The sequence below is a fragment of the Nyctereutes procyonoides genome, unplaced genomic scaffold, assembly GCF_905146905.1.
Source record: "Nyctereutes procyonoides isolate TBG_1078 unplaced genomic scaffold, NYPRO_anot_genome, whole genome shotgun sequence".
NCBI lineage: Eukaryota > Metazoa > Chordata > Mammalia > Carnivora > Canidae > Nyctereutes > Nyctereutes procyonoides.
Window position 1 is genome coordinate 79,875,979 of NW_026575140.1, and position 12,790 is coordinate 79,888,768.

The window sequence follows — 12,790 nt, forward strand, 5'->3', positions numbered from 1 at the left end:
AGTCCTCAGAGGAGCCAAAGTTCCTTGCACACTGTGTATTTGTGCTGGTGTTTTACTAGATAAATCCTGGCACTGACAGAGCTGGTCCTGATCCTCAGAGCTACACTTGGGCCCTTTGGGGTCAGGTGCGTGCTTATTGCTTTCGTTCTTTTCCCCCATTAAGGGAGTGGAAGCTACTCCGGCTTCAAAGAACAATTTACAAACCTGTTCCTAACCCAGTTTTGATGGGCCATAAATGTATACATGCCACTAATGATGATACTTTTATTTCCAAATTCCAATAGATGACACAAATATCAGGTGCAGTTAGCGTTTTTAATCAACCAGTAAACAGCAGTATGATTAACAGTACACACACAGAGCCCACTTTCACATTTGTCCCATCTGGATTATTTTTCTAAATGCTTATCGTGTAGCTTTATTTTCAGCCTCTTTTTTCTTCTATCTGGGTTATCCTTTTTTTTTTTTTTTTAAGATTTTATTTATTCATAGAGACACAGAGAGAGAGAGAGGCAGAGACACAGACACAGGCAGAGGGAGAAGCAGGCTCCATGCAGGGAGCCCGACGTGGGACTCGATCCCAGGTCTCCAGGATCACACCCCGGGCTGCAAGCGGCGCTAAACCGCTAAGCCACCAGGGTTGCCCTGGGTTATCCTTTTTATAGGTAAACCTCTTACCTCAGATTTCTACTGAGCCTAATTGCCCCTCCATGACCTCTGTTTTCACGTTGTCCAGAGCCAGTACGTGCCTCTTTCTCCTGACCCTTTTAGGCAGCCTCTACGCACCTCACCAAATGCCTGTGTGCAGTGCTGGCTGGTTTCAAACACTCAGGTTATTGTTATTTAGACCAAAGGAACAGAACTGTTTTTGGCTGAAGAGAGAACACAAATAAGGCTAGAAAGATTTCGGTTCCACATAAGGAAAAACTTAGGAAGTTTAGAAACTTCATACAGAGATTCAGTAACCACTTGCCAGGTTTCGTAAAGAACACATTAGTATGAGCTGGCCCACGTGGCCTTGAAGTTCCTTCCAACCATGAGTTTCCACAATTCTGGACATAAGGGGGCAACTGTGTGACAGGTCACACTCCCCACAGGGAAGTAAATGACACAGGTTCCATTTGTTTGTAGCTGGGAATTAGTCCAGTAAGACACCTAGGCTGATTAGGGGACAAAAGGCAAGCATCTCGTTTGCCTGCCAGTACTGGCTCATCTCATAATCAGAATACAGAAACAGCCATGTGCTAGCAGGGAGCTGCCCAGTGCTTTTCTGTTAGTTGCCTTTAAAAGCAATAGTCAAAAAAAAAAGAAAAGCAATAGTCATCACTTCAACACCAAAAATCCAAATCTAAAGGACCCACACTTAAGTTCAATATATGATCATATGCCACTAAGTCAATTAGCAAGCTTGCTGTGCTCTCCAGGAGTCTAGTTGGTCATGAAAGCAATGAAGGGAGGCGCTGGCAGGGTGCTGCTGGGATGGTAGATGGGGCACTGCTTATATTCACAAGGCCATGTGGCCCAGGCATAGCGAACAGCAGCCAGAGTGCCACGACAAGAACCAGTACTCAGAGTCAGAGTCTGAGCCGAGAAGGCATCCATGGGAGCCGGGAGCCACTTGCACTGATGATCGCTGCAACATGAGATCTAAAGAGAGAATCATAAAGTCAGGATGTTTAAGTCAGGATAATTCCAAGAGATTGGGAACTGCCCATTAGACTAGAAGGGAGAGAAGGAGCCACTCTTAGTCATGGGTCCATTTCCTACAATAACCAGAACAAACCTGAGTCCAGGTTGGGTTTGGTCAACATAGCCATAGTGTGATGATAAATGTTCATGTGATAAAATAAATTAATAAAACACTGAATTACTGAGGGAGACAAGGAACCATAATCACATAGAGCATTTAGAGAAGGTTCCCCTGAACAACCTTGCTGTGATCCTTCCAACCAGTTGGCAAAGCAGGCAGGACCTGAGCCAGTGGAGCCATCCAGCTGCTGCTACCACCCTGGCACTCCCAAGGGAGCCAGGCAATGAGGAAGGGGCACAAAGGAACCTTGGATAATTCACCTTTCTCCAAACAGAAAGCAATCCAGTGAAGGGGACATAAATTATCCAGTACCCACAGGTTAAATTCTATCCTGCTCCCGACTCTGATTCTAAGTCCAGATGACGGGCAGATGGCCAGCAGCTGACTACAGAGTACGAGCTCAGTATGTAGACTTCTGGGGAGCTGGAATGACCTAAGACTCGGTATCCTAAGCTCAATGGGGTAAGTGCTGCCCAAGCACCTGAGGCCAGCAGATGTTGTAGCTGGGACTCCGGAGGAGGAGCACCCTAGGTAAACTCATGTACAATTAAAGTGTGTCTTCAATATTCATTCATTACTTCCGGTGACCTTTTTTCCTCCCCGCCCCCCGACTCCCCCTGCAGCCTGATGGCCTCATGGTCCCCAGAGACAGTCATCTGCATGTTCCATGAGTAATGCCTCCAGCTGCACCTCAACTTTGGAAGACCCCTACATAAGCTCTGTAATTATTAGCTCTACTTCCACAGTGGAATGACCCTCGCAAGGTACGAGAAGAAAGTAGTTCCATTACATTAATTCACACCGACTTACAAATCCCCAAGCTAAGCCTCTCAAAGAAGACACTAAACTCAGGGATTCCTGGGTGGCGCAGCGGTTTGGCGCCTGCCTTTGGCCCAGGGCGCGATTCTGGAGACCCCGGATCGAATCCCACGTCGGGCTCCCGGTGCATGGAGCCTGCTTCTCCCTCTGCCTGTGTCTCTGCCTCTTTCTCTCTCTCTCTCTCTCTGTGTGACTATCATAAAATAAATAAAAATTAAAAAAAAAAAAGACACTAAACTCAGTCTCAGAATTTGGGAGAGTGTGACATAAAAAAGACATCCAAGGATGAGGGAAATAACCCTGAGTGAGGAATCTTCCAATTGGTAACCTACAAATAAAGCCACAGGCCTTGCCAGAGCAAAGATGAATGCTCTTGGAGCAAAATACAAAAGGAGTATTTTAATGTGGATTCATTTTCCTTTCCTTGACTGTCCTATCAAAATTGCCTCTAAGTGAAATTAATAGCTACTCAGTGAATTAATAGCTACTCAGTCACCCCTCTGGGATAAACTCCGCCCTGCCAAAAGAAACCAAGCTCTGCCCACAGAAATGTTACAATTAAAGAGATGGGCTTCAGTGTGGAGAAAATCCTGACTCCCAACACAGGACGAACCCCTGTTGTTTCAACTATTCTCACCTCAAATATCTTGTCCTGCCTCTGCACCTGGATCTCCTGCGAATACGTGAGGTTGAGCAGCCCCTTGTCGGCCAAGAGTTCCATCTTCTCAGGCAGTGGTCCTTGAAAGATCACCTTCTCCCCATAAGCCACTGCACGGGCCCCCAAGTGCAGCCGGTAGGCCACAGTCTGCTTGTCTCGAGGGTGGATGCTATAGGATAAACAACAGGGAGAGAACTTCAGGTTTGAGCTCAAGGGTAACCATACATTTTTTTTTTTTAAGGATTATACAAAGCACCCTTTAGAAAGGTAAGAATAAAGATGCCTGGGCGGGGGGTAGGGGAGACCCCTGGGTGGCTCAGTCAGTTAAGCATCTGCCTTCAACTCAGGTTATGATCCCAGGTTTCTGGGGTCGAACGCTGCATCAGGCTCCCTGCTCAGCGGGGAGTCTGCTTCTCTCTCCCTGCTTGTGCTCTCTCTTGCTCTCTCAAATAAATAAATAAAATTTAAAAAAAAGAATAAAGTTGACTAAATCTAACAGGGATCAGTGGCTCAACAGCTTAAGAGACATGGGTGAATGATAATAATCATAAATGAGGCTCTGAGCCCCCCATGCGTTACAAACCTTGAAAAAGTAGAGGACTTGGAAGGAAGGAATAAATGTCCCTGAGGGAGGGAGGAAAGGCACCAGAGCAGAACTAACTCGAAGTTATTCTAACCACTGAAATCCTCTGAATCCATTGTTCATTACTTGGTGTCCTCCTGGTTTTATTCATCTAATCAATCAATCTTCTTCGTTCAAAAATAAATACTTGTTAAAGTTTCTACTATAAACCAGACACTAAGTGTTGGGCCCCGTTTCATTTAAAATCCCCTTGTACCCCACAGCTGGCATATGGGAGTCATCGGAGCCACTCACCCGTATCACGTTACTCCCTGTCTGAGTTCACTGAAGCCAGGCACAGCCGCATGGCCTGCTCTGGCCAATGCAATGTGAGCAGAAGTTACCTTAATCACCAGTGTGAGCCTTGAAGGTGACTGGAAGCACAGATCAACTTGGAATTTCCGTCACTCTGGATCTGTGAGCAACTATAATGAGCAAAGCCTCTTTACTGACCTTCTTTGGACATGTGATGTGAACAAGAAATGTTGTTCCATCAAGGCACTGCTATGTTGGGGGGTTTAGTTACTGCAGCACGGGCCGGTATAAATGATTAATAGAGAACACTCCTAAGGTCCAATCCTTAGAGCACTCTGTGCCCCTCACAAGTGAACATCAGAGTGAAGGCCACAGACAAAGAACATATAGTATTGTTCAAGCAAAGCCCAAGAAGCACCCCCATACCTGCCAAAAGGTGACTTCCTATCGCAGAGATCCATTGCTACCGCCATGAAAGTGTTGGGCATCCTCAGGTTGGGGACATAGCCAAAGTCTGCTGTTTGATGCCAACGGATCTGGGGAAATGTATCATCCGAGGGTGCAGACAAATAGGAAGATAACTAGAAAGTAGAGAGTGCTGCATCAGAATCCTATCGTAGAGTCTTCTTCATAAGCAGACCCTGCTTCTGCTTCATTCATTCATTCATTCAAAATGCTCATTCAACAGGTATTTAGTGTGCTTCTTACTGTTGTGGTTGAATGTCCCTCCCCACACACACCACAGTGTGTCTGTGTCGCCCCTCTCGTCAAGAGGTGTAGTCTGTTTCTTTTCCCACTGAATCTGGGCTAAGCCTGTCATGTTCTCCAACCAACAGAATGCGGTGGAAGTGATGTGCAGCTTTTGAGTCATTGCCTGGAGCACCTTTGCCTTCTCTTGGAACCTGAAGATGGCCATGTAAAAAAAAGTCCAGCTACCCTGCTGGAGAAATGACATGGAAGTGTGTGTGGAGGCGGGGGGGGGGAAGGCCTGGGAAATCGGAAGACCCTTAGGAGAGAGACGGGTTAATGTCCCAGCAGGCTTGGCCGAGAGGCCAGTCAGGTGAATGCTCAAGCCTTCAGTTCAACTCGCAGCCACACGAGCAAGCCCGGCTGACATCACACAGAGCAGAGCTGAGCCATCCCAGTTGAGCCCTGCGCAGCCGACCCATAGAATCATGAGCAAATGCAATGGCTCATGTTTTAAGGCCACTAGTTTGGGGGTAGTTTGTTACAAAGCAACAGGTAACTGATACACCTATCTATAACATGTTTGGGTGCTACAGGGAATCTGCCCATGAGCCTGTGGTAGAGTGCATCAAAGACCCCAATTCTTCACACCTTCCTATATCCACACCTTCCTACCATTTGGCTTTGTGGTTTCTCCCATTAAGAGAAAGAGTACATTTCCCCCACCACCCCCTAAGCTAAGCTATGTGGTTTGCTTTGGTCAACAGACTGAAACAGAAGTTACGGTGTGTCAGTTCCTAACCTAGGCCTCAAGAAACCTGTGTGGTTCCCCCGCTCTTTCACATTTCTGCTGTCACCATGAGAATGACACACCTGGGCCAGCCTGCAGCCCTCTGGAGAAGGATGAGAGCTGTGGAACAGAGCTCCCTCGTCTAACCCACTCCAGCCAAGGTTAGGTGAGAGCAGAGCCCCAACCCTACCCCACCCCACCCCTGCCACTGACCCATAGAGATCTGAAAGAGCTCAGTGGAGCTCCCCCAAGATCAACCAGCCCCCAGCTACCCACACGAGAGCCATAATAAATGTTAGTTTAAGCCATGGAGTTTTGAGGCGATTTGTTACATAGCAGTGGCCACCTGGTACAAGTACTTCACAGCTCCGTTGGGGGGACAGCCCTGACCATAAGAAATGTTAATAATCAATAGTATAAAATAGCATGGATTAAATGCTGTATCAGAGGCACAGACAGCAAGTACTCTGCAGTAGAACAAAGTTTATTATTATAATACAACATGGTCTCGGAATGTGTAAGAAGAAAAATGGCTGGGCCCAGAAAATATGAGCAATCACTACAAACAGGACATATTAGAACCTTATAATATGCAAAGGTAGGAAGGAGAAAGGTAATTTTGAGAGAGAAATCAGAAATGGAACTGAACTGAAGGGTTTATGTAGGAAAAACAATGTTGCAAAGACAGTGAGGCAAGTATCTGGATAGTTTATACTTTACCCATAAGCTACAGAGGTGATGGTTGCAGAACATGGTGAATGTACTAATTAATGCCCTTGAACTGAACACTCTAAAATGATTAATTAAATTATTATGTGAATTTCACCCTCAATGTAGAGAGCCACTGAAATTATTGACATGATAAAAGGACTATTTCAAAGGATTACCCTAGTGATTGTGCAAATGATTCTGTGTAGAAAAGAGCCGAAAAGCAGAGAGAGTGATGGTTCAAAAACTACCAGAACATTCTAGACACATAAGAGAAAAGCCTGCCCTAAGACAGCAGCAGGAAAGGGATGTGCAGGAATAAGACAACTTCAAAGACAAATGACAGAAGCAGGCAACCACCCGGATAGGGGATGGGACACAGAGAAAGGACGGTATCCATCACTGCGAAGCTGGACATCTGATCTCTGCATGGGATTCCGCAGATGTAGGTAAGGTCTTTTACCAGCTGACTTCAAGCTAACCAAAGGAAGAGTAGGAAGGGAGCCCAACTCAGTCAGGTAAGCCTTTAAAAGAGAGTAGAGAAGTCAGAGACTCTCCTGCTGACCTTCAAGAAGCCAGCTGCCATGGGTTCTACAGCTTCAAGGAAACAAATTCTACCAACAGCCACCTGAGCTTGGAAGGTAACCCCTAGGCTTAGCTGAGGCCCCGGCTCTGTCCAATACCTTCTCTGCAGCCCTGAGTGGAGGACTCAGCTAAGCCGTGCACGGCAGGCTCCTCGCTCAATGTGTATCACATTGTTTTAAGCTGCTATATATGCCATAATTTTTTAATGCAGGAATAGAAGACTAATATGCCAGGGATAGAACTTTGCAGGCAGAAGGAAAGGAAAATGGCAGGCCCTAGGACAGAGTATGCCTAGCGTGCTTAAAGACAGTAAGGCAGCCAGAGTAGCTGAAGTGGAACAAGTAATGCAAAGAAAATCAGGAAGTGATGTCAGAGAGGCACTGGTGGCAGGGGCAGACCACATATCGCTTTGTTGACCTCACTCATATGGAGGAACCACTGGAGCCTTTTTTAAAGATTTATTTATTTATTTGAGAGAGAGAGAGAGAGAAAGTGCAGAGGGAGAGAATCCCCAAGCAGACTCCACGCTGAGTGTGGATCCCACCTCGAGGCTCGATCCCACGACCCTGAGATCATGATCTGAGCTAAAACCAAGGGTTGGACACTCAACAGACTGAGCCACCCAGGCACCCCTGGAGCCTTCCGACATGGCTTACATTCAAAGGCTCACTTTAACTGAAATGTTGAGAATATCCTAAAGGGGAAGAAAAGGGAAAAGCAGGAAGACCAGTGAAGAGGCAATAATACTTCAAGGAAGAGGTGATGATGCCTCAGACTGGCACAGGAGCGCTGAAGGCAGTAAGAGGCTGGCTGGCTCTGCAACATCCTGAGTAAACACTTCCATCTAGACTTAAAACTGACAGACTCCTACTCCTGCAAAGGGCAGAGGCTCCCAGGAAAATTCCTTAATATTACTGTGACGCACACGGCCCCACTCTTCCTTCCTTTTTTCTCTGATATTTATATCACCTTGCTCTCTGATTTAGACTGCGCCTTATTCTTAGCCCTAGTCCAGCCAATGAGAGGCATCAACCTGTTATCCTCCTCTCACAAACCAGGATCTAAGAGTAAGTCAGACCACAAGCTGGGAAACAGTCTAGGTGAGCAAACCACAGTCTTGGACTCCATTTGAAAACATCTGTCCCCATCAGAGGAGCTATGTTTTGAAGAGACTGCTACCCCTTGGCCTTCTCACTCCCAGAGCCAGTAAACACCTGAGGTCATCCCCCACAAACGTAGCCAAATGAAGCTTTGAATACAGGAAGTTTTCTGCTTCTTGGCCTCTTCCAGAAAGACTAGAAAATCCGCAGGAAAACACCGGAGAGGGTGCCCTAGTAGTAGAAAGGATACGATCTGGAGCTAAGGGGACATTCCCAGTTCTCTTACTAAAATCTCTTAGGCAAGTCTGCTTTAACATGTGAAATGCTCAAAGGTGCTAAAGCTTCCCAAAGGAACTCCACCAAAAGGCCCAGTGAGTGACCCTTCTTCTTCTCACACAACACCCAGAAGAGCCACGCTCAGCAGCCAGTGTCATGATGAGAATCACAGCAACAGAGCTACCGGAAAGAGTCTAGGGTATGTACTAGCCTGAAGCCCAAGAGGCAGAAATGCTAAACACAGCCACTCCAGCCAAGGAAGCTGTTTTCAAAATGGCAGTTTGAGAAGAATTCCTGCAGCAATTTGCCAGCTTCATTGCTTGCACTACCCCAGAATGGCCACGCAGAGGCACCAGCATACTCCGCACCCAAATGAAATTCTTGTTTTCCCCCATCTGAGATCTACTAGGGTGCTGTTCAGCCTCCCACAGGGCTTAGTAGAAATACTGCCCCTAATGAAGGCAAATGATAGCCAAAGAATATAAAAGTGGCCACATTCAGAGGACTTTACAACAGCATCCTTGCACTCCGCTCCGCCGTTCCTCCAAACCCTTCGTACACAGGCATACTCCTCAGGATTCCCTAGTCTCCTGCTCTTGTTTCCTTCCCATGCTTCAGTACTAGTACCAGTTCATCCTTCCTTGCAGACCAACTATCCCTCCAGATTTTCTGACTTCTCTCATTGACAACAAGAAACACTAACATCACCTGGCATATGCCATGCTTTATGTGGATTAACACACATAATAATTATAATAAGGAAGATAATAATGAAAAAATAATACTTCAAATAATAATCCTCCTATTCAATAACTGGTTCAAAATCACATAGCCAGAGAGGTGTCAAAGCTGGATTTGAATCCAGGCAGGCTAGCTCTATATCCATGCACTAAACCATTATTATGTCATATTTGGTATTTCTCTTTGAAGGTATACACTTGTATTCCCAGTTTTCCACAAGCACCCAACATGTTTTTGTCGATGATGGCCAGTGAAAGCCCTAAGACTAAGGGACTTAGTCTCACAAAACGGTAAGGCAATAAGTGCAAGGACCAGGTCTCTGATTCACGCTCTATTTCTAGCACCTCACACAGTTCATGGCATATAATAAGCATACGACACATAGTTAGAATTGGCTGGAGTCACATTCAAATCACCATCTACACAGCAAAGACAAAAAAAGAACCTCAAAAGTCCAAATGGAGTTTCCACCAACAGAAACACAGAACTGATGACAGGGCTTGCTATTTTGATAATAATGAGTAGAATCATCCTGTTTCAAAGTCAAAACAAATGTGAGAAAGGAGAAAGAACATGGTTGTAACATAATTATAAGTGGAAAGGAGGTCTATAAAAAAATCTTTATCCGAAAAAAGGTACGGTGAAATAGGACAGGGAGGAGGAGACGTGAGGACGGTGAGCAGGAGGGATCTGTGGGTGCAGAGCCAGACATCTGGAAGTATGTGTGTCCAATTCAAATATTAAAGCCTATTCCATTATTATGCCATGAGTTGGGCCCCATTTTTCTAACACCTTACTTGTTTTATTTCCTAGATTGCAGGGAAGTCAGAACTACCACCCTGCTAAGAAGTCCAGGTCTTGGAAGGGCCATATGAACAGGTAAGGTCACACCATTATGAACTTGGTTAAATACATTTATTCCTTTTATAGAGCAGAATCTTTCTGACTAGTTGCCTCTAATTCAAAGTATGATTTCCCTCGATATTTTCTTTTCATTCACGTGTTAGGCCATATTTAATGACTGCTGACCAGTTAGATACTGGGATATAAGTGTGACCCAGGAAAACATGGTCATGGGCTCAACCAACATGCAAGTAAAATGGGGAAGGACAGGGTGCTAAGATATCACCCATCTGGGGAAAGGAGGTACCTACCCCAGATGCTGAATACTCACAGAAGGCTTCCTAACCTGCTATCCTGGCTGGGGTCTAAAGGATGAAGTTGGCCAGGAAAGTGTGGGAGAGAAAGGGTGCTCCAGGCAAAGAGCACGTGCAGGGGGCTGGGAGAGAGAGCAAGCTTCACTGTAGGGGCTGGAGGAAGCACCACCGAGTTACGGAGGGCATGGGGAGGTGAACATTCTTGCACATAGCTGCTAAGAGTACACAGTTTATCCAAATTCATAAATGTCTACAGAGGAACTTGAGGACAGGTTCAATCCCTTAAACAGCATTCAGTCTGACCTTGGAATTTCACTTCTGGGAATTTATCCTACGGGAAGAATTAAGCATGCATGCAATGATTTAGCCACAAAGAAAATAAACTTATGCCACTGCTTAGAAAAGCAAGATGTGTAAAGCAATCTCAGAGCCCATTTATTGAGAGCTAGTTAAATAAATTAGAAGACAACCAATATTATAAGTTGTTGATTAATATTTATTGGCATGCAAAACTGCTCGCAATATAACATTAAGAGCAAAAGCAAGATATGGTACAGTGCCATGGTATGGATCCCCCTGCAAAAAAAGGTCTGCTTACTTCAGGATTGAGGAATCAGAATTGTTTCAGCTTCGTTTTGCTTGTTTTTTAAATATCTTTAATGAACACGTATTCCTTTTTTAATTAGAAGCATCAGCCACTTTTGAACCTTTTTTTGCAGATGTACTTGCCCCATCAGTGAACTGAGATGAGTCTTATGCTAAGTTCTCAACCAGCTGACTATGAGGGCAAAAAAAAAGGGCTATGGATTGCACAACATACCCCACACCAATGACCCAAACCTTCTTCCTCCTCATACATACCTGGACAAATCCAAATGGGAAGAAGCGCTCAGTCTGCCCCTGGGAGCCATGGTGAAAGGTTTGGCGCCAGTCTTCAATGAGTGCAGGGAATGTGCAGTTGTACAGATCCCTGTTAAAATTCATATTGGACTCCCCTAAAAACAGTCCAGATCATGAGAGGAGTTTGGGGTGGATGCAAACACAACCACACATTGCTCCCCAACCTCTATCCATACCCTTAGGGAGTGGGCCTTCCTACGGTCTCTTTGGACTGGGCTTCTGACTTGTTCTGGCCAAGGGGGCCTCAGCAAATGGGAGGCAAGCAAAGGCTTGAAGAGCCTTGGACTTTGCTCTCTCTTGATACACTGGACCCCTGAGACTGCTACATAAATGATAAAGAAGTCAAACCAATTTGCTCAAGGCTGGGAGGCCACCTGAGTACTGTGATGCCACAGCAGTCAACAGACAGAAGGGAGAGGCCATCCTAGGTTGTCTAGCCACCAGACACCTGCCAGGTGGCCAAAGGCACATAAAAGATCCCAAAAGAAATTAACTAAAGCAGTCTATTCAGGAAAACTACCCTAATAATCCACCAAATGGTCAGCTGAATAAGACTGTTATTTTTTTAAGTCACTAAGTTCTGGGGTGGTTTGTTATGTAGCAAAAGCTAACTGATACAATGAAGAAACAGCAAAATGAGCACTCACCCTGGTACCATATCACCCCTTTAAGAGTCATATTATGCAGTGGATGGATCATGGCATTCCAGAGAACAGAGTGGTTACTGAGACCAGTCACAGAATTAGATTGAGTGAACCTACAATTGATAAGATGTGCAAGTGTCACGAGAGAGCTAGTGACTGATCACCTGACAATCCCTAAACTGGATATCTATCCAGCTTTTGCTTGGCATAAAATTCTGATGAAAGCAACACAGAATCAGACTGAAACACTCTGTTTCACACAAAAATATGTGAACAGCCTCCAACTTTCATATCTATCCTGGTTTTTCCAGGATAAGTGTATCAGTCAACTTTCTAGGAGTTCAGAGGGGGCCATCCCAGTTTCCAGATGAGGTCACTAAAACCAGAGAGGAGGAGTGTTTTATTATCTGTGTCTCAGGCAGACAATAAATGTATTTAACTGGTACTCAGTGGATAGATACTTGGATGTTTTTTAAGCTTTCTGCTTATCTTCCTTATAGCGAAAATCACTGCCTATAGGCTTAATTATGTTCTTAAGATAAATTCCCAGAAATGGAATTGCTGTGTCAAAGGGCACATTTTTTCAAGGCTTTGAACACATTCCTAAATTTCTCTGAAAGATACATATGTGAGTTTATACTCACAGCAACTATATGGGAGAATGCCCACTTCCCCACACACTTGGTGGCATCCCTTGACATCCCCAGAGATCTGGAAAGCCTGGTTTTAGATCCCTCCCACTCTATGTAGGCCATTCTCTCAGTTCCAAAGCCGAACGTCTTCCCTCTCCCACAGGTATGTCTACACCAAGAGCTACACCAAAAGCCCAATCCTCCCCCATGGGTCTTCCCAGATTTAATGAAACAGCATCTGTGAAAGCAGTTCCCATACTTTAATCTCTGTGTTGCTGTTAGTGTTGGGATTTTATCCACAGTATGTTAATAGTATCTACACTTCTAGAGGTTGTTGGGAGTACTAAGTGAATTAATAGATATAAAATGATTACAACAGTATCCAACATAGAGGAAGCTTTCAGTA

The 12,790-nt window shown here is 45.2% G+C and overlaps 1 protein-coding gene across 2 annotated transcripts in view; it reads right to left on the reverse strand.

Annotated features, from left to right (window-relative positions):
- Positions 1–296: 296 nt before the first annotated feature.
- The window catches only part of SIAE (sialic acid acetylesterase), a 38,548-nt gene continuing 26,054 nt past the window's right edge, over positions 297–12,790 (reverse strand). For both annotated transcript variants that reach the window (XM_055305558.1, XM_055305559.1), the window contains exons 6-10: positions 11,756–11,865; positions 11,070–11,203; positions 4,591–4,745; positions 3,267–3,456; positions 297–1,647 (exon numbers count right to left, since the gene is read on the reverse strand). In XM_055305558.1, the coding sequence (XP_055161533.1) occupies positions 1,429–1,647; positions 3,267–3,456; positions 4,591–4,745; positions 11,070–11,203; positions 11,756–11,865 (808 nt within the window). In that variant the 3' untranslated portion in view covers positions 297–1,428. The remainder of the gene's footprint in view (positions 1,648–3,266; positions 3,457–4,590; positions 4,746–11,069; positions 11,204–11,755; positions 11,866–12,790) is intronic.